The following is a 26,215-nucleotide window of genomic DNA, read 5'->3' on the forward strand; positions in this document are numbered from 1 at the left end:
GGGGGGGGCCAAGAGATACTGAGGAGAGAGGGAGGGAGGAAGGGAGGGAGAGAGAGAGAGAGAGAGAGAGAGATGGAAAGAGAGAGACAGGGAGAGAGAGAGAAGGGGGGGAGAAAGAAAGAAGGAGGAGGCCAAGAGAGAGTCGGAGGGGAGAGAAAGAGAAACAGAGAGACAAAGATAGGGATGAAAAGAGAAACAGTGAGGGAGAGAGAAAGAGAAGGGAAGAGGGAGAGGAAGAAGAGAGGGAGAGAAAGAGAGAAAGAGAAGAGGTGGGAAAGGAGAGTGGGGGGGGGAAAGGGGACGGGGGGAGGAATGGAAGGAGGAAGAAAGAGGCGGAGATGGAGGGTGAGAGGGAGGAAAGGAAAAAGGAATGTGGGGAGAAAAAAGAATGTGGAAGAGACAGAGGTAGGGACAAGAAAGACAGAGAGAGGAGGGAGGGAGAAAGAAAGAGAGGTAGGATAGGAGAGAGTGGCTAAGAGGGAGAAAGAGAGGGAGGGAAAGAGGCAAAGGGGGAGAGAAAGGGAAGGAGAAGAGGAAAGAGGAAGAAAGAAGCCAGGAGAAAAGGGGGAGAGAGATGAGAGAGAGAGGTGGAGAGATGAGAGAGGTGAAAGACAGAGAGAGAGAGAGATAAGGAGGGAGAGAGAGGGGTAAGAGAGAGAGAGAGGAAAAGAGGGAAAAGGAAGGGGGAGAGAGGGAAAGAGAAAGACATAGAGGCTGGAAGAAAGGGAGAGACAGACAAAGATAGGGATGGAGAGAGAGCCAGTGAGAGAGGGAGAAAGCCAGAGAGAGAAGAAAAGGGAGACAGACATAGGGAGCAGGAGGAAGCAGGAGAATGAGGCAGGGAACAGGAAAGAGTGGGAGGGAGAAACAGGGAGAAGGAGAAAGAGGGAGATTAAGAGACAAAGAAAGGGATGACGTGAGGGAAAGGGAAGGAAATGAGGACTGGGAAAGAGAAGAGAGAAAGGGGGGAGATAGGGGCGAGAGAGGGAGGGAGGGAGGAGAGAGAAAGACAGAGATGAAGGCCGGCAGAGACGGGGCACAGAGAGGAGAAAGCGAAGGGCAAGAGAGACCAAGAGAGTGACGGAGAGATGGACATAGGAAGAGAGAACAAGAGAGGAGGAAGGAGGGGGGGAAAGACAGAGGGAGAGAGAGGGAGAAGGAGACAGAAAAAAAGGAGAGGGGGAGAAAGAGGCAGGCAGGAGAGAGGGGGGGAGACAGAGAGACAGAGATAGGAAAGGGGAGAGAGGAAGAGAGAGTACATAACAGTGAGAGCAAGGGAGAGGGAGAGAGACAGAGATAGGAAGAGGGAGGGAAAGAGAGCAGAGAAAGGGAAAAGAGGAAAGGGAGAGGTAAGCAAGGACTGACGGAGAGAAAGGAGAAATAAAGGGAAGGAGGGATAGAGAAACAGAGACAAAGAGGGGAGGAGGGGGAAGGAGAGGGGGGAAAGAAAGGAGAGAGAGATGAAGTGAAGGAGGGAGGGAGGAAAATGGAGAAGGGGAGATGACAGGAGACAGAAAGAAAGAGAGGCAAGCAGGACAGGAGGGAGAAAGACAAATAGGGAGGGGGAGAGAAAGAATGGGACAGAGAGGGAGGAAGTTGAGAAAGAATGAAGGAGAGCAAGAGGGGAGAGGGAGGGGGAGAGAGAGGGAATAGGAGGAAAAACAGGAATAGAGAAAAGGAGGAGAGAGGAAGGGGATGGAAAATGGGAGGGACAAAGGGAGGTATGGAGAGAGAAGGTAGAGAGCGGAAAGAGGGGGAGAGAGAGAGAGAATAGATGGGGAAGAGGAGGGAAGGGAAGAAAGTGAGGGATAGAGAGAACAGATGGGAGAAGGGAGAAAGAGGGAGAGAGAGGGAGGAATTGAGGTAGGATGATAGAGAGTGGGAGAGAGAGAAGACAGACAGGAGAAGAGTGAGGGATAGAGGGAGAGATGGAGAGAGCGGGAGAGAGAACGAGAGGGGAGAGAGACAAAGTGAGACAGAAAGATGGAGACAGGGAGGGATAGGAGGGGGAGGGGAAGAGGGAGGAGGAGGAGGGGCTGGAAGGAGAGAGCTAGTGAAGGAAGGAGAGAGAGAGCAGATAGAAGAAGAGAGGGAGAGTGAGGGTGGAAAGGGACAAGGGAGAAAAGCAGGGAGAGACAGAGAGGGGAGGAATGGAAGGAGAGAAAGAGAAAGAGAGAGGGAGACAGGAGGAAGGAAAGAGAAAAAGGAATAGAAGGGGAGAGAGCCAGAGACAGACAGAGGCAGGGATGAGGGTGAGGAAAGACTAGGAGAGAGTGGGGAGAGAAAGAAAGGGGAAGAGACAGAGGGGAAGGAGAGAGAGAGAAAAAAGAAAGGGGGATGGAACAATGGAGAGAGAGAAGGGCAGGGAGGAAAGGAAGGACAGCGAGAGGGAGGAAAGAGAGAGAAAAAAGGAGACTTAGGAACAGGGAAAGGAAGAGAGATAGAGGTGGAAAGAGAAGAAGAGAGGAGAGAGTGTGTGAAGGAGAGAAAAAGAGGAGCAGAGAGAGGGGAGAGTGAGGGAGAGAAGGGGAAAAAAGGGAGAGAGGAGAAAGGGGAAAACAGAGAAGGAAGGAAGGAGAAAGGGGAAAACAGGGAGAGAAGGGGAAAGAGAAAAAGGCAGAGAAGGAGGGGGAAAGAGGAAGGGAGGAAGAGAAACAGGGAGGGGAGAAAGGGAGAAAGACAGTGAGAGATAGGGAAAGGGAGAGAAGAGAGAAAGAGGGAGGGAGAGAGGGAGAGAGGAGGAGGGATGGAGATGGGACAGAGATAGGAAGTGAAGGGAAGAAGAAAGGGAGGGAAAGATACAAAGGGAGGGGAACGGAGAAACAGGAAGGGGAAGGGGAGGAAGGGAGGGAGAGAGACAAAGACAGAGAAAGAGGGAGTGTGGGAGAGAGGGAGAGAAGGGAGAGAGAGAGTGAAAGAGAAACAGAGAGGGAGAGGGAAAGACAGGAGAGAGGAAGGGAAAAAGAGGAGAGAAGAGAGCTAGAGGGATAAATGGGGGGAGAGGGCAGGAAATAGAGGCAGGAGGATAGAGGGACAGAAAGGGAGGTAAGGCGGGAGGCAGAGTGGCCAGGAGGGCAGCTTTGGCCCCACTGAGTCTGAGGTTCCCATAGAAATCCCATGCAGTGGCCAGCGGTGTGGGTGGGTGCTCATGCAAGGACCATGGTCAGGGTGGTGACCAGGGCCGGAGATGAAGGTTTGAGAGTCAGAACCAGAGGCTGCTAGACCTTCAAGGGACTTAAAAGACCACTGAGGCCCCCCCCCATGTTACAAAAAAGGAAACCGAGGCACAAGGAGTTGAAAGAACTTGGACCAAGTCACACAGGGAGTGAGCTTCTAGCTGGATGTGAATACAGGGAGGTCCTCTGCCTCCAAAGTCAGTGCTCTGTCCATGGTCACTCTCTCTATGGAGGTGACAACTGATACTTTAACTCCAAGCACCTCAGATCCACAACGGGGGAGAGGCAGGGGGAGGCCCAGAAACAGGAGAGGAGAGAAGAGCATGGAGGTCAAGCCTTAAAAAGAGCTCCTTGAAGCTGCCAGAGCCCCAGGGGGCAGAAACCCCCAAGTGCAGGGCACCCCCTTAAAGCACTTCCCAGCTCCAGGAAGAAAAGGCAGAGAGGGCAGGCAGGGTCTCAGAAGGCATGAGCAGGTAGTTTTTATTTTCAATGCCTTGGCAAGAAAGGGAGCAGGGCCTGTATCAGAAGCCTGGAGTGGGGGGGATGGCCTGGTTCTGTGATACTCATCCAGGGGGCAATAGGGACCGAGCTGAACTAAGACCCTCTGGTTCCAGCGACCTCAGGTCTCCTAAATCCTGAACAGTCATCCCTTCCACATCTCGACTCTCCCCACTGTGGGCGGGTCCATATAAGAAATTAAATGGGAAATTCTGGGGTTTTGCAGAAGCCACAGGTGACATGCAAAAGCCCCGCAGATGACAGAGTCTTTGACCAAATACTTAACCCAAATTTTACAATAAGGTTCTGTAAACACCCCACCAAAGAAAAAGAAAAAATTCAGACTTCTTCTCTGGTATGAAGAGTGAGCCAAAACATTGTACTCAGATTGTCCAGATCACAAGGCCCTGTACCTCAAGCCCCCAAGATGTGGAAGGGATAACTAAAAAAATAAATGACTTTGGCAGGGATGGAGATGATGCTTAAATGACAAAACAGTGAAAGAAGGGCCTGAGGTTCGTAGGGCCCTTCGAAGCTAGCTAGGACAACCTGATCATTTTTACAGATGAGGAACTGAGGCTCGGAGAAGTCAGAAGTCATCTGGTCCCACTGTCATCTTACATACGAAGAAACTGAGGCACGCAGAGGTTGACCACAGTTGACTCCCAAGCCCACACTCCCCCCACTGTGCTCTGCTGCCTTGACTGGGGAGGGGGCATGCAAGCTGAATGGCCTTACCTCCCACTGCAGGTGAGGGGGTATGTTCCGAATCTGAAGCTTCCTGCTCCTGCAAAGAAAAAAGAGAGATTGTAACGCTGTCTACAGCATGCAGCTTGGCAGTGGCAGCAGCGTTCATGCCTCATGCCCACTTCCTCACTTGCTCACGGCAGAAGTGAGTGCTGAAGAGCCCTCCACTTTGGCCTTTGCAGCACTGTGCAGCTGGGGCGGGGCACCCACATGGGCTGCTGCTTTTTTTTTTTTTCCACCTAATTTTATTTTAGATTCCGAACTTAACATACACCAAATAAAATGAGCTTTTCCTTTGGCCTTGTGGACCAGAAGGAGAGGCCGGACCATTAATCTGCACATCTGTCACCCACAGCCTACTTTTCAAAGGTACAGTAAACTCAACAACTAACTTTCGATGCCATCCTGCAGGCCTGTGATGCCTTCTGTTCTCTTCTCACTTTTGGAGGTAGTGGAGGAAGAATCCCACCCCCACCCCCCACATTGCTCTACCAAGGACTGAACAAAAGTTTCACAAGTGAATAAACCACACTATCGCCCCACCCTCACTAAAATGAAAGAAAAACGAAACTTTGGGCATTATTCCACCCAATTTACAGATGAAGAAATGGAGGGTCAGAGAGGTTAATTGACCTTTTCACAGTTATAAGACTGGTAGATCTGAGGCAAGATTTGAACCCAGGCCTTCCTGACCCCCAAGTTCAAGTTCACTTCCCCGCCCCCCCCCCCATTAACAATCAGGCACCATTCAGCTCAAGAGGTACAACCTTCCATGTGTTCACCAAACAAGTCACTTGCCCCTTAGTGTCAGCTGCAAGCATCACATTTCAAACCCACGAGGCAACATGAAAGAACATTTCCTGGAAGTCGGACCTAAAAGAAGGCGCAGCCTGGATGCACACGAGCTTCTCCCTCGGCTGCCAAAGCCTGGGGAACGAAACTGCCCGTCAGGTTGGTGGACATCGCCCGCCTGCCCTGGGACGGCAGCCACACTTCCCCCAAATCCACTGTGGTGGCCTCATTCCATGAGAGATGCTTGCACTGCAGATGAGAGAGAGGAAGAGAGAGACAAAAACAGACAGAGAAAAAGACAAGAGAGAGAGAGATGAGGAGAGGGGAGGGAAGGGGAGGGGGAGAGAGAGAGAGAGACAGACACAGAGAAAAAGACAGAGAGATGAGGAGAGGGAGGGAAGGAGAGAGAGTGGGAGACAGAAGGAGGTACAGAGAGACAGAGGAGGAGGCAGAGAGAGGGGGGAAAGGGGGAAAGGGGGAGGAGAAAAGACAGAGGGGAAGAGAAAGAGGGAGAAAGGAAGAGCGGGAAAGGGGGGGAGGGAGGGAGAGGAGAGACGGGGTGGGAGAAGGGAGGGAAGGAGGGGGGAGAGACAGTCAAAAGGAAGAGGGAGAGAGGGAGGAGAGGGATGTTTTGAGCTAAGTACTAAGTGGATGAGTGAGTTTGTTACCTGGCTGGAGGGCAGACACAAAATCAATTTACTTCTAGAATTCTGACTTTTCAAAATCAGAGATGGGTCCTATTGGCCTTGATATGGTTTCCTGCTTCTAAGACACAAAACTGGTTTGGAAAAGAGCAGAGTTGGAAGGAAAGGGTTGTAACCAAACCTCGGTGAAACAATCTGTCTCCGGTCCCTCCCCCACTGCTGGGCGAGCTCCAGCCTCTCTCCTGTCCGGCGCCAGTAATCCCAAGCAACCACTTCTACTGCATTTAATTAAGAAACCCAAGATTCGAACCCCTGCCATGGTCTCCAAATGCCACACTCTGTCCACCACATTGCCTTAGTGTTAGGCCCCCAAAGTTTTGTTAAGCAGAAGAGGCATAAATAAAAATCATTTCCCCAAATAGCAGCGATCCCTTTCATAACAATTCTATAATCACATCAGAAAATGAAGGACGCAAGGAGAGAAACAAAGAACAATGACCTTGGCAGTGACCAACCCTGAAATCAATCTCAGCTCTGCCACTTGTCATCTGTGGTACCTTGGGCAAGTCACTTAATTTCTGTGGGCCTCGGTTTCCCTCTCAATACAATGAGGGGGTTGGATGGGATGACCTCCAGCCTGACATCTTTCGATTCTCCAAGTCAATTACACCCTCCAGGCCTCACTTTTGCTGATTTGGACAGGATCTTCAGAGGATTAAATGGTCTCCCAGGTGCCTGTTAAGCACCTGGCCCAGCCCCTCTGGAAACCACCAAGGTGAGATCTATCTGAACAGGCAATCTGTGAAAGAGGCCAAGCGAGGCCGTCTCATCCCCAACACCCCCCTGGGGCCTGCCAGGGAGAGGAAGCCATCTGGCCTTGGTGGGGCCGTTTGGAGCTGGTCCAGATCTGTTGGGATTGATGAGACAAAAGGAAAAAATCTGAGTCTCTCTCTTTACTCTTTTTGCCAAAAGAAGAACAAAATTATCAGAGAGAAAAATCTCTTTGCCATGCATGGGAACGAACCAGTGCAGAGCCTGGCCCTGCCCAGATAACCTGGGCTTACACCATGGGCAGATCAGGGTTTGATTACTTTCAAGAAACTTGAATTCTTCAGTACACAAAACTTGAGACTCCTTTATTAAATGAATTGTATTAATGATATAATTCATCATTAACTACAGCCTATTTCCATGACAATGCTGGGGCCAGTGTCTGATTCAGAAAGACCTGGATGAAGTCTCACTTCTGACCCATCCTGGCTGTTTGACCCTGGGCGAGTCACCCCCTTCTCAGGAACCTGGCCAGTGCTATTCTAAGGTTCTAACTCGCCAAGATGGAGCTCACCCATTGTCACCCATTAGTAAAGGAAGTTCCCTCTCCCAGTGACATAACAGGTTTGGGCCCATTTTATCCCAAGTTTCTGATGAGAAGAAGCCCCATGGGGCTTGGGAGAGAGGGCTGGCCTCAGAGTCACGTGCCTCTGACACATGCAGGCCCGCGTTAGCGGCCAAGAAGACCCTCGTCCCCATTGGTGGAGGGAGACTCCTCACTGGGAGTTCTCTAGACTGAGGAAATCTCAGGTCTGGGCACCCAGGCCTCTTCCCCAAACCCTCCCCATAGATTTAAAGCTGACAAGGACCTGGGATGTCACAGAGTCAAAGCTCCTTGGTACCTGGGCTTTCATCTGTTCAGGAGTTCCCAGAGGCTCAGCTCCCTCCACTAATACAGGTCAGCACCTTCTCTGCCCGCCCTGTGTATTCCTCAAGAGGTGCCCGAGTCTTGGCCAGGGTCCCCCAGATTGCAGGACCCCCAGGGAGGTCACCTTTCTCTCCCTGACCCCTGGGCCTTCTTCCCTCCTTCATTTTTAAGATGAGCAAACTGAGGCCAGGAAGTGAGCTAGTGCTTCAGTGCCGGAGGTCCCACACATTGTATGTGGCAGAGCTGGAATCTGAACCTCCCAGTCTCACACTCTTGCCAGCAGACCTCCCTGAGGACTGCCCCTTGACTGGAGCGACTCTTGAGGCCCTGGCGACATGCCCTAAGACCCCTTACGCATCCTCTTCCTCTTTTCCTCTTCGCTCCTCCAGGTGAGCGCTGAGACGAGACGAGATGCTGAGCTCCAGGACTTCGTCGACTAATGTTGGCCTTGGTTGGGGAACTGTGCGGTCCAATACTCCGTCATCAATGAGCAAATGCACACACCACAGCTCCCAATCCAGCGGTCAGTATTTACTAAGCAGCTACTGGGTGCCAAGTTCTTGTCCGTCGCTGGGGATGCACAGAGAAGAGTGAAGCCGCGCCTGTGCCTGCCCATGGGAAGCTTACATCCTTAGGGAAAAAGCACTGATACACAGAGATACAAGACACATACAGAGCAGACATGAGGGAATTGGGGTTGGAAGAGGCGCTAGCTGCCAGGAACTCAGTAGATGGCGCGCGGGCTGAGCTCTGTCAGAAGCCAGAAAGAGAAGAGCAAAGGGATTCTAGGCAACTTCTCTGTGCCAGACTCTGGGGCTACAAACAGGCCCTGCCCTCCAGGAGCTTACATTCTGGGCACAGGGCTAGGAAAGGGCACTGGGCCAAGCCCCAAGAGGTGGAAGTAAAGCAGGCAGCCAGGCATTTTAGGCTTAGGGGACCATCTGTGCAAAGGTATGGAGACAAGAGATGATATCACGTGTAACATGATTCACTCTCTCCAAGGGCTGGTGCAGCAGAAATAGGGCTGGCCGAGAGTCAGAAGGTCTAGGTTTAAGACCCGTCTCAGCCCTCTACCAGCTGTGTGACTGTGGGCAAGTCACTTGCCCTTCTCCATGGGGAAAAGGAGGGGGTTGGACCAGATGACCTCTGGAGTTCCTGCCAGCTCTGATATTCTAGTAGGCACCAAGAACCTCAGGATCTGGCAAGTGCCCCAGGGCGCCATCCCTGCTGGTTCACTTGGCTCCCGCCTGGCCTGATTGAGTGCTGCCTCCAGGTGCCACCAGCTGGCGCCACTTTAAAAAAAATTGGAAATGAATTCTAATACAGGAAATGAAAACAACATTTTATAAATGCAGAGCTCAGAGGGAGCATTTCTGAATGCTTATCCACTCAAATTTAAAAATGAAATAGTCACCAAGATAATGCAGTTGGGGAAACCAAAGGGCTTGGCAGGGGCCTATGTGGTTAAAAGGCCTCCTGCCTCTCCCGGTTGCCACTCTTCTGGGAAAATTCTCATCTGCAAAATACAGCACCTGCTTCAAGGAGGCTCTACCCAGTTAATGGGGCTGCCAGGTACCTGAATACTAACTGACCCAACTCTTCTCAGTCGTGGCAAAGCTCACTCCTAGGACTTTCAAGGGCAAGGCCATGCTCTATTATCAACCAACAGTCTGGCTAACGCTGGAAATAAGTAGGTCTTCATTTAAGGTTGGGAAATTTTTTTGATCTGCTGACATTTGTCCTAATTGCTATCGGCAGTGACATCATACTAGCAAGATGCCCCATACCTCCCTCCCCAACCACCACCAACCAACCAAACTACCCAGTGCTCGTTAGGTAGGGGAGCCCCAAAACAGACAACTGTGGTGTAGCAGCCAGCTAAACAGCCACGGGGCCCTATAGCTACCCAGCCTAAAAGACCATGTTGGGGGCATGGGTTGAGAGGTATCCTGGGGGTCCATTCTGGATTCTGAACAGATTCTAGGGTCTAGAAGGTCCCCTCACAATGTCTGACACCCAGGCACTTGGTGGGGAAAGAAATCTGTGTAAGCCAACTGCCCCTGTATTCACTGAGGGATTCCATCCAGTGGAGCCCAATGTGTTTCCCAGCTAGCTCCCAAGTTCCAAGGTCCCTGGCCACCACGGACAGAAAGGCATTTCATTAATTCAGAGGTGGAAGCATTTTATCTGTGCCCTTAATGCATTTTGAAATCTACCTCCAATTCTGGATATAACATCAAGTTGGAGGTAATACCACCCCAAGCGAGGACATGGGACCTGGCATCATCAAAGACGTCCAATGCCAATTACTTACCCAACCCTTTCTTAAAACTCAAAGACCAAGAGGCACAGGGATGATTCAGAGCAACACAATACAACACAGCACAACACATCTTTGTTGGAATGCAAAACAGGTGTTACAAAAGCTGTGGTGGCCAAGTCACTCCCGAAAACTCTGGGAAGACCTGAGTTTCTCAGGGCAGAGATCTCACTCTTGGGACAAAGAACTGATCTCCTCTTGCTCCTTTTATCCAGGCAGTTCTATAAAGTTAAAAAAAAAAGGGAGGGGGAGGACGACTACAACTCAACAGCAAAAGGGAAGAATTTCAGCCCTCCCCCCGTTACACTAAAAAACCCAGAAGCTGGCTCAAAGGCTGGAAGGGACAACTGAGGCCTGCTAGTCTACTCTCCTCATTTTTTAATTCGGGAAGCTGAGTTCCAGAGAGCTTAAAGGCTTGAGCCAAGGTCACACAGGTAATAAGGGTCAGAGGGGGATTGGAACTCAGGAGCTCTCACTCCCAACCTCTTAACAGAGGTATCAGGAGGCCGCTCAAGACAGGCAATGTTTCCAACACCATCTGTCCAGATGGCATGAGAGGCTTCATACTGTCTTGATGAGTGGCCGACCTCTGCCAAGGCCTGGGTCAGTCAGCTAACCAATCTTCTGATTCAGTGAGCCCCAGAAGAACCCTGAGGAGAAGTGGAAAGGGCTGTCCCAAAGCTAATGCTGAAGGTGTCAAAGAAGACTGACTTCTGGGGCATTATGTAGGGGGACTACTGTTCCCGCTCTGGCCTTTGGGGATCCTTTCTCAATGCTCCTGGATAAGCAAGAAGGCTGAGAAAGAGTTCAGGGGGAGGACACAAGCAAGCAGAAAGACAATGAAGGATCCCACCCCAGACCATCAGCTGGCCCCAACTGAAGCCTCGAGGGAGATTTAAAAATAACTGCCCACATCTCAACTCCCCCACCAGAAGCCGTTTACTGATCTACCAACTTCCTTCCTGTTGGTGGCATTATCACCACAGCTTTATGAGGAAGGGGGAAAGAAGACACAGAGACCGACAAAGAGAAGGTGAAGAGTGCCAGAGAAACGAGTCCCTCAGCAAATGCCTCTACCTGGAGAGGTGGTCAGCAGGATCATCTAGACAGGCTAGCTGCCATCGAGGCCTGTCGGCCTTCATTTCTAACTTCCGTTTGCCTTTTCAACATACCACCAAATTAAACATTCCCTTCTCTTAACATTAAAAAAAAAAATCCTGACAGCTAACGGCCAGGCCAGCATTGGACAGACAGACAAGAGAGACAGTCCTCAACAATCAGCAGGAGGAGGAAAAAAAACAAACGAGCCAATCACTAGAAGCCCAGGAGAAAGACGGCCAAAAACTCAGTTGTACATCAGGAACAGAGTACAAAGCATTGCAAGTCATTCCCACAGATGTGGGTTGGTTTTGTTCATACATTTCAGGACGTACACAGAAAATGGAATCCTTCAAAATAATCACTGTGAGAGGCTGTACAGAGAGGGGCTAACAGCATATGAACAGGTAACAGATCACAATACAACAGGGAGGCCGTGAGGCAGAGTACAGAAAGGGCCAGTGAATCTGGGAGTCAGAGAACCTGGGTTCCAGTCCCGTCTCAACCACATCCAGCTCATGTGAATGAGCCTGGGCCAATCACTTAATCTCCCCATGTGCCCAAGCAACTCTCAGCGACAGTAAGTTTCAAAGCACGCGCCCTTCTACATTAGCAAGAAGGTTTCCTCCCTGGGAATTTCCTACATCACTGAAATCGTAGGGCCCATCCAAAAAATGACAATGTAGTTAAAAGTTGACAGGTAGCGTTTTTAAGGTTTACAAAGCACTTCACAAACAGTTCATTTTGTCCTCACAACACCCCTGTGAGGTAGGTGCTGTTATGACCATCCCCATTTTACAGATGAGGAAAACTGAGGCTCAGAGAGGTTAAGTGACTTGCCCAGAGTTACATAGCTAATAAGTGGCCAGAGGTGGAATTTGAACCCAGGTCCTCCTGATTCCAAGTTCATCACTCTGATCCTGAGGCTGTTAGGTGAAACCATGTTACCAGGGGCAGTTAGTTTCACAGTAAGCTTGGCTGGCATCAAACAATTGATGTAACATTGTTACAGCAGGCCTAGTGGAAGCAGTCTGCTCACACTGTCTTCATCAGATTTACTGTTAAAGGACTGAGCAACATGGTGAAAGCGGTGTGTGTGAGTATGTGCACGTGTATCTGGGGGAGCCAGCCAGTCAGGAAGACTCGGGTCCAAATCCTGCCTCGGCCACGTACCCACTGTGTGACCCTGGACAAGTCACTTGACCTCTCAGTGACCCAGGCAACTCTCCTAAGCCTGTCAGATGCAAGCAGGGTGGCGATCTGCATTGGTAGAGGGAGTTTCCTTATTGGGAGTTCCCTATCCCAAAGAAATCACAGGAACAGTCCAAAAAGAAAATCCCCAGCACCCAGCACGGTACGTGGCGCATTGGCGGCGCTTACCTCGCTACGATCGTCGGCCCCTCGTTCATCACGGAGCAGCTTCTTTCATCTGGAAAGGAAGAGAAGGCCACCGCCCCCCCCAAAGGACACAGTTGGGGAAAAGCCCAGGCTCACCCACCAGCAGCAAGGCCTTTGAAACCCACAGACGCAGGGGAGACTCGTGGCAGCACGGCACAGATGCCCCTCGGCACGTCAAGCTAGCTGAAAGCCGTCCACTAAGTGCCCCCAATTTATGAGACCGAGCAGCTACCTCCCACCTCCCTATCCCAGACCCCCCCTTGACTCTGGCCAGGTACGGCACCATCACTGCGGATGATGCGGTGGCCAAGGGAGTGTCTGAGCTGCCTGATCCCGAAACAGACCAGAAGAATCAAGAGATTCCCGTCCCTGAGCTTTGGGGGGCTCCTGGAGCAGCACTCTAAGGACCCCCTGAAGCAGCAGTGGGACCGGAGAGGCTGCCAGCTTCCCAGGAAGACACAGCCCAGGGCTCGGCCCCTTCAAAGCCAAGGGGCGATGATCTGGTGATAGGGAGGTAGCAACAGCTTTGAATTGTCAGCTGTAAGTGACAATAGCATAGCCAAAGGAGAATGTCTGTTCACGAATGAAAAGTGCCTTTTTTTTAAACCACTAGATTGATTTTTTTGAAATCAATCATCAGTGAGTTCCAAAGAGCCCAGATTCAAGTGCTGACATTGCCATTTTGTGAACCTGTGTGACCTTGGGCAAGTCACTTGACATCCCCAGGTTTCCATTTCCTCGGCTATAAAACGAAGGAGTAGGATCATTTGACCTTTAAGGGGACATCCCTTCTTAACTCTCGATATGTGATTCTCAATGTATTTTTTCCCTTTTTGACATTAATATAAACATAGGAAAATCTCTTTAATTCCAACAAATTATGGGAAGATACAAAGAGGCAAAAACCAGTCCTTGCCCTCAAGGAGCTCACAATCTAAGGGAGGGAGACAGCACACAGACAGAGCCAGAGAGATAGAGGGATACACAGAGTAAGCGCTCTGCAGGAGAAACAGGAAATCATGAACACAGAGAAGGCACCAGAATTAGGAAAGTTTCCAGTAAAAGAAGAGATCTGAATTGGGAGTTAGGAAGCCAGCGGAGTCAGGAGTGTGAGCAGAGGAGAGAGAGCGCTCCACGAGACAAGTGAAGGGCCAGAGCTGGCATTTGAACTCAGGTCCTGAAACTTCCAATTCAGCACTCTTTCTCCACAGTGTCCAGAAATACTGGTCCCATTTTACAGATGCAGAGGCGAAGAGTTTGCCCAAAGTCCCAGGGCTAGGAAGGGGAGCCAGGACCAAACTTCATGTGTCTGGACTCCCGGTCTGGCCCTGGGCTTGTTTATAAAGAAGTATGACTATTGCTCATGGGCAAATCAATCCACTCAGGTGCTTAAAAACAGTGTTCTCTCACACGGGGGTTAAACATTTACCCAGACATTGAGCCTGCGGCCCTCTGTTCCCAGGCAGTACAAAGGTAAGAGCCTGAGCCAGCCTTGACTTCACAATCAGGAATTTAAGGCACCGACACCCACAGGACACCTCGGTCTAACCAGAGGAGGGTCCAGAGGGCACCAGGAGCAGCATTTCCCACTCGACGGCACCACCGGTAGAAGTTCCTCCCCAGGAAGCCCCTCACACTGATGATGTCACAGGTCCAGTTAAAATGACACCGGGACTTGTGAGAAAGCTTCCTCACCACACCCAGTGAGGCGTACAGTAGCATCAACGCTGAGCGGAGTATACAGCACCTGGCACATAGTAAGCGCTTAATAAATCAATCAATAAACACTTATTAAGTGTCTACTACGTGCCAGCCACTGTGCTAAGAGCTGAGGAATTAAAAATAGGCAAAAGACAGTTCCTGCCCTCAAGAAGCTTACAATCTAACAAAGACACAACATGCAAACAAGCAGATACAAAGCCATTTATATACAGGAGAAATAGCAAAGAATCCACAGAAGGAAGACATCAGAATTGAAGACTTGAGGAAGGCTTCCTGTAGGAGAAAGAGTGTTAGTCGGGAGTTAATGAAGCCAGGGAGGCCAGTGGGCGGAGCACCGGGGGAATGCCCAGAGCCAAGAGACAGTCTTGTTCATGGCAACAGCCAGGAGGTCAATGTCACTGGATCAAAGGGTACGTGACAGGGTGTAGGGTGTAAGAAGACTGGAAAGGTAGGAGAGGGCTGGGCTATGAAGGCTTTGAAGGCCAAACAGAGCATTTTGTATTTGCTCCTGGATGTGAAAGGGAATCACTGGAGTTTATTGGGGGGAGGGGAGGAGAGGGGGAGAGAGGGTGATGTGGTCAGACGTGGTAGGAAAGTCACTCTGATGGCTTCAGTGATTTTATCCATATATATTTTATTTTTTCTTGCCACGTAATTGGGGATGGAGCATGGATTGGAGTAGGGAGAGACTCAAGGGTGAAGTAATGAGAAACTGCATGCCCCAATATGGTGACAGTGGCAAAGAGGAGAAGGGGAAGTACTGAAGAGGTGTCGGAGAGGTGAAATGGGCAGACCTTGGGAATGCCTTGGATATGGGGTGGGAGGTGGGGAAGAGATAATAAACAATCCAAGCTAACTCCTAGGTTGTGAGCCTAGGAGACTGGGAGGAGAGTAGCACCCTCTACAGTAACAGGGAAGGCAGGAGAAGGAGTTCAGAGGAAAAAGAGTGAGTTTAGTTTTGGACATGTTAAGTTTAAGATGTCTACTGGACATCCAGCTGGAGGTCAGCAGAGAAGGTGGGGCAGGATCAGCAGACCTGAGAATCATCAGCAAAGAGGTGGTCATTTAATCCTGTTGACTTGGCTATTATCCCCATTTAATGAAGAAACAAGCTCCTCATTTTCCTCTGGATTGGGGTGGGGTTGATGGTTTGAGCTCCCTTCCAGCTCTGGTCCTGTCCCATAATACTCTGATTCAGGGGTTCAAGAACTCGCCCACTATGGCACAGTGGTGAGCAAGGGAGACAGAACTGGAGCCTACCACTACATTGAACAGTTTGGCTAAAGCGAGCTCTACAACAGAGAACAAGCTAAGAGGAAAGAGGAAAGGGAACATGAAGGAGAAACCAGAAAAAACAAAAACTTCTAAAGATGCCAAGAGCCAGGTTAAGGGAATTTGCTTGCTGGAGTTTTCTCTTTCGCCACAAGAGGGCGCACATTTCCCAAATAAAGAACACTCACAAAGTGCGACCTGCTCACCACAATGGATCCCTAACCACTACTGGAGGAAAAGGGAGATCATCATCTTACAGATGAGGAAACTGAGGCACTGCGGGGATCAGAGGATCCTAGATCTGGAGCTTGAAGGGTCTTTTGAGATCATTTCATCCAATCCCCTTCATTTGGCCCAAGGGCTCACGGAGCTGAAATGACTCGCCCAATATCACAGAGGTAATAAGCGACACAATCAGGACTTGAAACCCGATGCTGTGTGGGCTCCCTAAGCCAACATTCCTTCCCGTGTGCCATGTTTCCTCTCTTAGGAGGTCAGCGACGTCTTTAGATATCGATCCGAAACTAGGCAGGACTTCCAGATGAGAAAACTGAGGCATGGGGAGAGGAATGGAATTTGTGTGCTGTGAAATCACTAGCCATGCGACTCTGGCTAAATCCTTTAATCTCTCCGGACCTTGGTTTCCTCATCTGTAAAGTGAAGGGATTCTACCAGATGACCCCAAGGTCACCTGCAGCTCGAGATCTATGAGCCCATGAGTGACTTCTCCAAGGTCACACAATCCCCCTATGCTTCTCCATTTCCCTAATGTGCTCATCTCTGCCTCATTAGCTCCTATATGTCAACAGTCATTCAGTTCCCTATCTCCGTTCGTGTGCCTCTCTCAGACTCTACCCGGTCCCATCCTTCCCTGTGCACCTGTCAGCTCTTCCTTTTCCTTCCCCCTACCCAGAACTAAAGGTTGAAGCACTGACTGGCCCGTGTCCTATGAAAACTCTGGATTCCCAGCACTCAGAATGTTACTTTGTACACAAAAGGTGCTTAATAAATGTTTCTGAATAAACAAATATACTCTCTTGGTCTCCAAACGATCAAACAATCAATAAGCATTAAAAACATACTAGTATTTTTTGTTTCTACATTACCTTCATATATCCCTCTCCCCCTCCTTTACCCACATTCTCTTGGAACAGCAACAACTTTTTAAAGGAAAAAAAAAATTCAGCAAAGCTAACCAACATGTAAACTAAGTCTGAGCAGATCTCTGCTCTTTCACTCATCCGCAATTCCCTTACCCCCTTCACGGCAAAGAAGGGAGGGAGGTGCATTTCCTCATCCATTATTTAAGGAAAGCCTGGTCATTATGATCAGTCAGTTTCTTTGAGGGTTCTTCTCATTTACTGCCATGTCATCTATGGTTTTTCTGGTTCTATTCACTTACTTTTCATCAATTCACATGCCTTTTCCCAAGATTCTCTGTATCCTCCTGATATTCACCATTCTTCCAGCACAAAAGAAGGTCATCACATTGATACATGCAACATTTAGCCACTCCCTAATCAACAGCCAACTACTGTATTTCCACTCTGATTTGGAGGTGTGTTTTAGAGTAAAATTGGCTCTGACACGGGAAATCCCAGGCCCCTGAAATATGGCGGTACTAAGCTTCCGTACGTTATTCCCCTTCTCTCACTCTCAACCTTATCCCAAATATTCCAACTTGTACATGCCTAGAATGTACACACTTGTTATCCTCACTTACTGGAATCCCATCTTCTTCAAGACTCAGGTCAAACACCACTCACATGAGATCCTTACCAGTCCCCTCCCACCTAGTGCTCGGCCTGACAAATTACCTTGAATTTATCCTGTCTCTGCTACTCTGTGTCCAGATCACCTGTGAGAGAATGTAAACTTTTTGAAGAAGACCTTGTTTTTGTCTTGGGATGCCCAGCGCTCTTGTTCATTTTTTTACCAGATTTGTGATATCACTGGCATAAGGAATACCTGGTGAAGATCCCCTCTGCCACCTACCACCTGCAATTCATTAATCGATCAAGCAATCAACACTTACTAAGCACCAGCTCAGTCCAGCACTGTCCTCAGGGATGGAGAGGATTACAAAAACAAAAGAAACAATCCTTCCTCTTAAGGAGCTGATGTTATAACCCAGGAGACAATCACAGTCATCTGGGTACACTGAGGGTTAAGTGACTTGCCCAGGGCCACACCGTTAGCATGTGCCAGAAGCAAGATTTATACTTTAGTCTGCCTGACTCTAGGCTTGGCTCTATGTAGGCTTACCTTTCCAAAGGCACGAAAATGCTCGTTGAGCCACTGATGGACAGATCAAAGCTAAGGGCCAGGTCCTCTGAGAGGTTCTTCAGGACAATTGCCACATCCAATCTCATAAGCCACTTTCCTAGGATGTAGGACTGCTGTGTGGCTGCCCTTAGGCTCCAATCCTCATAATGGGGCTGCCTGCCCATGTATTTAAAGCAAACCTCAAATACCTTCTGGAAGTCACCAGATCAAGCATACGGGCTATGGATGGTTCCTAGATAACGTGTGACCAAAACTTGTGTAATTGGTCTGGGAGTCTATAAAGATGAGGCCTCCTTGTATTTATGGAAAAATACTCAGGATGGCTCACCGGGATCTGGGGTTTATGGTAACAAACACGTTTGCTCAGTTACATCGGTGACCACACGTCCACCAAGCCAGGACTCCGTCTAGTCATTATCCCTCCATCATCGGGGCCCACCACAAGCAAAACAAATGGAGGGCAGCCTCTGGGACCTGAGGCGTTCTTGGAAACAACATCATAAAGCGGATTATTGTCTACCAAGCAGGGTAGATCTTCCTGTTAAGAAGAACGTTCTATTTAGGGTTTGTTCCTGGCAAGAACTTGGCATCAAATAAAGAGAATGAGTAATAATTAGTGATTAGAGGCCAAGATACAGAAATTATAAGCCTCTGGTATAAGTTAAAGAAGTTAGGTCATCTTCCAAATCCTAGGAAATGGACACGTGTGGCCTGTACACAATTCTATTAACTCTGATGAAGCCTTACCACATGTGCAAGGCCTCCAAACAGTGTAAGCTCCTTGAGGGTATGTCCCTAGTGTTTAGCACAGGGCCTGGCACACAGGAAGAGCTTCCAAATGCTCACTGACTTAAGCCGACTCCAGAGTACTAGGTGACCGTCTTCAGTGCAGTAGAGTGGGCTGAACATGGGACTCACAGCCGGTAAACCTGGGTTCAAATGACTTAAACCCTCAGGCCTCAGTTTCCTCACCATTAGAGTGAGGAGGTTGGACTCAATGGCCTCCACGGCCTTATCTAGCTCTAAATCTATGATCCTATGATGGAATCATAGCAGGAGATACCAGCACTCAGCACTAAGTGTTTGATAAGCATTTGCTGGTTGACTGCCTGATCGACAGTCTTGGAAGGACTGGAAGGTGCTTTATATATATTACCTTGCCAGTACCTTCTCAGAGCAACAGCTTTATCTCCACTTTACAGATAAGGAAACTGAGACACGGAGTAGTTAAATGACTTGCCGTGATCTCACAATCAGTTAAGTCCCAGAGGTAGGATCTAAAGCAAATCCTTTTTGATTTGGGGTCCAATGCAATATCCTGTCCAGGACTCTGCCTTCATCTATTCTCAATCACGAACTGGTTTCTTGTTTACTCATTTTCAAAACTTTTGTGCCATCATTTAAACTATCCACACTAAGTTCCCTCTTCATATGAGATGCCTCTAAATTTTTTGGCAGAGCTGAGGTGGGCAGCTCCTGAGCTCAATGACTGATCCTATCTTTCTTGGTTCTCTTTAGCTGACCAGAACACTGCCCCAAGTTTGCCTTGGTGACTCCACCGCTTAGTGGAATACAAACTCTTTGGGGACAAGTACCGTTTCACTTTTGTCTTTGTAATAGCCTACAGTAGGTGCTTAATAAATGCTCGTTGACTTATGTTGTAATATATTGTCCCTTTAAAATTTGTTGTTGAGGAAAAACAGTTATTTGAAGTAGTTATTCTCTGAGATAACTTGCTGCTGAATTTTATAAATTGGGGAAATATAATTTATCTGATCAAAGACAGAAGATTAGAATTGTATGACTACTCAAAGTAGGGACATCAGAAAAGGTTATCCTGGGACTGAACAAAGAGTTTAAAAAAAAAAAAGGGAGAGGTCAGAGGACAGATTTCAGAACTGACTGCATCAGTTAAGCATGAAGCTGGAAATGATGGACGCTACAGTTGTTGAGAAGTCTAGTTAAGCAGAGAACAGATTGGAAGCAGAGAATTATAGAAATTAGTCAGGGATAAACTAATTTGGCTAATATGTTTCGCCTAGTTAGTCAAGTACAGCACCAATCAACCAGGCTTAGCAGTAGAAGCATCTGTTCAATACCAAAGCTACATTCGTTAAAGCACTTTTATGAATAGTTCCTAAGACAGAGAGAGATCACCAAAGTTAGAGTTAGTGGGTATCCACATGCCCATGTGAGAGATATGAGGTGCTACAGTATGAGTGGCTGTTCCACATGCTCAACATTCCAATTAATAAATGTTATCTTCCTGAGTTCAAATCTGGCCTCAGACACTCACTGACTATGTGACCCTGGGCAAGTCACTTAACCTTGTATGCCTCAGTTTCCTCATCTGTAAAATGAGCTAGAGAAGGAAATGGCAAACCACTCCAGCACCTTTGCCAAAAAAACCCCAAATCGGGTTACAAAGAGTTGACATGACTGAACAACAACAACAATGTTCCTCTGCTCCCCAAAAGGTCAGCTCCTTGTGGGTTGAGAGTGGTTAATTTTTATCTATACCCCCAGCTCCTAGCACACTGCCCGGCACACCGGAAACAATAAATGTTTGCTCAGTTGGACTGGATTAGAAGACTCCAATCCTCCCAAGCACCCTTCCTAACCCAGGCAGACGATTTGCTTTCTAAAATCCTCTCACTGCAGGTCTCAAAGTTAAAACTAACCTACAAAGGATACAGAAAATGACAATTGCTACTAAGCAAACAAGGAACCTCACTGCCTAGCAACGAAATGGCCATTTCGAGCTGCATTCCAAAGCCCAGGGTTTTAATTTCCCCCTGCACATGGCCAGAAGCCTGCCCTCAAAGGCTCGCTAATGTGGTTAATTGATGTGTTCTTTTGTGTTCTGGAATTCCAATCCCAGATTCCATAACTGGGAGTGGATCAATCACAGCCACAAATGGGGGAGGGGGGAGCTTTATCAGCTCAACCAGTGAGTTGGATGCAGGGAAACCTTTTGAAAAGGATTATTTTCAAATACCTGCCTCAGAGGGTGGGGGGCCAAAGCACAAGAAGGAGACTGGCTTTAAATAATCTTCTTAGATGAAATTTACTCCCAAAGTATGAGAGAAACACGGAGGCGTGGAAAGAGGGCTGGCTTTGCAGTCTGACGACCTGGGTTCCAACACTGACTGCCACTTAACCACCGGTGAGACCCTGGTCAAATCCCTTAACTCTGGTCCTGAGTTCCCTCTTTTGTCCCCCTCTTCTTTAAATTGAATTGCCACGGCAAAGTGGCAAAAGAACGTGGGCTTTGGAGTCGCTGGACCTGGAGTCAAACGTTGCCTGTCACTTACTACCTATATGACCCCGGGCAAATCATTCAACCCTACCTAAACCACTTACCTATGTGACCTCCAGCAAATAAATTCGCTTCTCCCAGCCTCAGTTTCCTCAATTGTGAGATAATGGGATTGGGCCCATTGTCCAGCTTCTAAATTCCCTTCCAGCTCTTAATGAGATTCTATCATTCTAAGTCACTTCACCTCCCTGGGCCTCACTTGTAAAATAAAGAGCTTGGATCTGATGGCTTTTAAGGTCCCCTGTGGATCTGAAAACTAGAGTTTGTTTAGTGAGAAGGATGTTGTTGTTTTCTACCAATGAGAAACCACATTGGATGTGAGATCTCATGCCATACACTGCATCACTAAAGTGTCATTATCCCTTTTCTGAACGGGTCAGTTTTCTTCTAGATTCATCACATTTTCACTTTTTAAAAATTTGAGAATATCTCGGGCCACATTGTCTCCTGTAGCTGGAATATTCCCTTGGAGTCACCAGTATCCTCCAAGATGGCTCAAACACCATCTCTTAAATGAGGTCTTTCCTGAACTTTCCAACTGTTAGGGACCTGACAAATTACTTTGAAATATCAGCTCCTTGAGAGATGGGGCTGTTGTTTTTGTCTGCGGGTCCCCAGAAACTAGGATAGTGCCTGGTACACAGTAGTAGGCACTTAGTAAATCAGTGAACAAATATAGATTTTCTATTTTCTTATCTGTATGTGTTGAGTTTAGCGCAAAAAAAGGGGCTCCCCTTTTGTCTTTATAGCCTCAGCATCTAGCATAATGCCTGGCACATAGTAGGTGCTTAAGATGGTGGGCGTGACCCTCAGTCACAGGGCACATGTGCAGCAGGAACCCCCTCTGCTTTTTGCCAACACCACTGAGAACCAGGATTGCTTGGGATATAGATTTGGCAAAGAGATGAGGACAGAAAATGCCAATGTACCAGGTTAAAAATATGCAGCAGAGTTTTCAAAACATCCACCAGCCTCCTGATTCACCACCACCAGGGTGCTTCCCCTACAGAGCATTTAATGAGATTTGGCAAGATCACATTTGCCAGAGGATGGCCAGCCCTTGCCAGGCCATTATGCAACACCCTGAAAATCACTTTGCCAGTTTCTCCTTAATTTTAATTCACACTGATCACACCCTTCAGCTCATTTATCTTTCTACCCTCAGTTCTTCAGAAGAAAAATGAAATCTCCCTGAAAGCAGTCAGAAGAATGGGGAACCTCACATGGAAAGGGAGCACAAGAAAGATGACCCATGCCTAGGGGTGTTCGCCCACCTGGAGTGGGCTCTTGAGACAGGGCAATGGCCTAAAGCTGGGGTGCACCTGGGGTTGCTAGCATTTTCCCTCATCAGCCAGGATTCACAGAATTCAGCCACAGGGAGGTCCAGTGCTCTGGTTTAGAAAAAATAAAATTTGGGGATCCCTGTTGTTGGTTTTTTAAGTCAGGGCACCAGAGTTAGGTTTTTTCCTCCCAATTGTAAACTAAGACAGAAGAAGGGGGAAAAAACAATTTAAAAAAAGTGATTTGGGACAAATACACACTTATGACTGCAAAAGAATTGCATAAACGCAGTAACAGTGAAACGGGAAGCCTTGAGCAAGATCAGGTAGATGCTCGTGGAGGCAGGGAGGCTTCGGGGGCCATCAGGACACAAAGAGTTTTGGGGAGGGAGATTTTTTTCTCTTGAAGTCAGCTAGCCAGCCCACCTAAGTCTCTTCTCCAATTTCTTTAACCTTATCATGGTTTCCCACTGCTTCAGTAGCCTAGCTCTCCTGCATTGAATGTGCTCCAGTTTGCCCATGTCTGCTGCCGGAGGAGGAATGTCCAGGGCAGCATAATCAGCTTCTGCCATTCTGGACAAAAGAGGCAGTCTGATTAGAATGGACAGTGCTGGCTTGGGAGCCAGGATGACTTGCATTCAAGACCCCATCTCCCTCACCTACTGGCTGACTGACCCTGGACAAGTCACTCATTTCTTGGGGCCCCAGAGAACTTTCCAAGTCTGTGAGTTACAGTATAAAGCAGTTAATCTATATTAGTAGAGGCAGTTTCCTCACTGGAGAGCTCCTTACACCAATGAAATCACAGGTCTCAACATAAAAAAAAAAAATGAAGAAGCCCAGGATTGCTTTCTCCTTGGCTGCCATCTCCCTGCTGAGCCCTACTGAACCTAGAGGCCACTAAAACTCTCAGATCTTTAAGCACCAAGGGTCAACTGTGGGATGACCAGGATAGCTATTATATACACATTAAAGTTTGCAAAGCACTTGTATCTTAACTCACTCAAACTTCACAAAAACACAGAGAAGTAGGTGCTATTATTATCCCCACTTTTCAGATTAAAAAAACCTGAGCTATAGAGAGTTTAAGTGACTTGCCTGGCGCCACACAGCCACTAAGTGTCTGAGGCTGAACTGAACTCAGGTCTTCCTGACTATAGCCCAGACACTCTATCCACCAGGAAATTGATCATCCTGCAAGATTCCTTCATCTTTGGTCAGACCACCTCATGAATACCTTCTGACCCTCAAAAGAACTCTTCCCAAGGCCTCTGCCCCATGAGGGTTCCCAGGCCAATTAATTCTTCATTTCCCACAAGCTGTACTCCCTGGGTAGCTTCTTTCTGGGTACCCTCTCCCACTTCTCAGCTTTCTTTCAAAGGACTCTCTACTTAGTAAAAGGTCCAGAGCCATGGGGAGCTCTTTGTACCTGTGATAAGTACCCTCTCCTGATTTGTTGGAGAAGAGGGCACAAAGAGGGGAGGCAAGCTATCCAAGATCAAACCAGGTAGAAGCTGAGTCCTCCCTTTGATGGATTCCCCTTCCCCAAATTACTCTTGAAACTCTTGCCTGCCTTCTTTTCCACGTAAACTTTGTTTTGGCTTAACTGAATTACATAAAATAGTCCACTGGTGTTCTGATTAGTACTGAAGTAAATCTAAAAATTAATTTAGGAATTCATTTGTGTATAAGGGATTAGTGTTTAATAAATCTATTTTCACCATTAGTTAGTTTGACATAACATTGGCAGAGGAATGCCTTCCAACTATTTAGTTTTTCTGTTACTTTCTGTCCAACTAATTTAATGCTCTGTTTTGTGCTGAGTTAATACTTTGTGGTCATTGAAAATGGTATTATCAGCTTTGTTTACTGCTAAGGTGTAGAAATAGTTTAGTAGGAAGGAATGTGGATTATTTTTGAAGGGTTTATTTATGACCCTTTCAAAGTCACATTACTTCAATTAACTTTGGCTTTGTCTTTCATATTTTCTGTACATTATGTCATGAGCAAAGGTATAATACTTTCACTGACAAATATATCTAATGGGAATTGATTAGCTAGGCATGGCTCCCTCATACTGGGCTTGGGAAGTTGATGTTTTTTTCAAATAAAGTGGGAGACTTCACATTCGATCCCATGAAATCTCATTATGCCTCATTCTACAGAAAGCAAAAGCTTCCCTTCCACCCCCACCTCGAATAAAATTAGGCACTTTTAAAAACAGAGCTATCCCTAGCCTATTGTTACTTTTAGGACATTTTACAATTTCTTCATTTTCCTATTTTAATGCTTTATGGGTACAAATACCATTTCTAAGAGTGTGGTGATGATAGACCTGGTGATAGCTGACACCCTTATTTTACATTTGTTCTTAATGGAAATGTTTCTAATGTTTCGCTATTTCATATGATATTAACGTTTTGTTTCATAAAGATATTTACTGCTGTATTAAGGGAAAAACTCCTACTGTCTGATACAAATAAGTGATATATGTATCTTTCCAGTTAATACACAGTTTTAAAATCAATTTGATATTGAAGTTTTATTATTTTTCTTATATTTAAAAAAAAAATTGCCGTTTTCCAGATACAGATTCCACAAGGGTTAATAGATGTGTGAAATCTTTGGCCACATGCCACTTGCCAGTGTTTTGGCAATGACATGCTCCCCAATTTCCCCCTCAAATAACTTTGTATGTGTCTCATATTTAACTTATCTGTGTGCAAATTGTTTCCATCACCCTTTCTCCCTAGTAGAATATAAGCTGCTAAGTGCTATTCATTTTTGTCTCTGTAACCCTGCTGAGAGTCACAACTACATTTAATGCCTAGAATAAAGTTGGGCCTACAATCTTTAATCAGTGTCCCCAAAGTCTTAGTGCACTTCAGTCTTCTTTGCTGGATCCTTCTCCAGATCACACCCTCTAACCATAGGTATCTCCTAGGGTTCTGTTCTGGGCCCTCTTCTCTTCTCCCTCTATACTACTTCACTTGGTGATTTCATCAGCTCCCATGGATTTAATTACCATCTCTATGCTGATGATTCTCAGATCTACCTATCCTGCCCAAGACTTCTGTTTTCCCTCCAATCTCACATCTCCAATCAGCTTTCAGACACCTCAAACTGGATGTTCAGTAGACATCTTAAGCTAAACATGTCTTAAGACAGAACTCATTATCTTTCGCCCTAAACACTTCTCCCCTCCCACCTTCCCTATTACTGTAGAAGGCAACACCGTCCTCCTCGTTCCTCAGACTCCCAACCCAGGGGTCATCTTGGACCCTCACTCTCTCTCACACATCCTCCATATCCAATATGGTTCAAAGCCTGTCAATTTCACCTTTGCAGAATCTCCTGAATACACCTCCTTCTCTCCTCTGACACTGCCCCCTTGATACAGGACCTTATCACCTCATGCCTGGACTACTGCAACAGCTACTTGGGTGGGGGAGGCCTGTCTGCCTCAAATCTCTCCCCACTCTAGTCCATCCTCCATTCAGCCACAAAAGTGATTTTTCTGAAGTGCAGGCCCAACCATGTCACTCCTCTACTCAATAACTTTCTATTGCCTCCAAGAGCAGAATATAGAAGTGAGACTGTCCCTCTCCTTAAGGAGCTTACTTACAACATTCTAATGAATTGAATGAAAGAAAAAACAGAAAAAGGACATCCTCCAACCGACCCTTTCTCCTCCTAATCCTGCCCCATCCAAGGTGATCACTCCTGCCAACTCAAGGCCAAGGGCAGCTTCAGGACACCATGCCCTGCATAGCAGTCACACATACCTTGGCTGGAAGATGAAACAGCACCTTTCCTATCCTTCTTTGCTGTCAATCTAGAATTTGGTTCCTGGCACAAATATTTACTAGGAAGGGCAGGGAAGGGAACAAGAGAGAAACTCAGGTACAAGATTGCAGGGGACAAGGTTAGCTGGGAGGATTCACAAATATTTACCCAACAAACC

General features: G+C 47.6%; 1 protein-coding gene across 3 annotated transcripts in view; it reads right to left on the reverse strand.

The window, feature by feature from the left end:
* The window catches only part of IGF2BP2 (insulin like growth factor 2 mRNA binding protein 2), a 135,584-nt gene that overhangs the window by 32,275 nt on the left and 77,094 nt on the right, over nucleotides 1–26,215 (reverse strand). For all 3 annotated transcript variants that reach the window (XM_027875346.1, XM_027875347.1, XM_027875348.1), the window contains exon 3: nucleotides 4,413–4,461. In XM_027875346.1, the coding sequence (XP_027731147.1) occupies nucleotides 4,413–4,461 (49 nt within the window). The remainder of the gene's footprint in view (nucleotides 1–4,412; nucleotides 4,462–26,215) is intronic.

The sequence above is a fragment of the Vombatus ursinus genome, unplaced genomic scaffold (genome assembly GCF_900497805.2).
Source record: "Vombatus ursinus unplaced genomic scaffold, bare-nosed wombat genome assembly UNPS02014808.1, whole genome shotgun sequence".
Lineage (NCBI taxonomy): Eukaryota > Metazoa > Chordata > Mammalia > Diprotodontia > Vombatidae > Vombatus > Vombatus ursinus.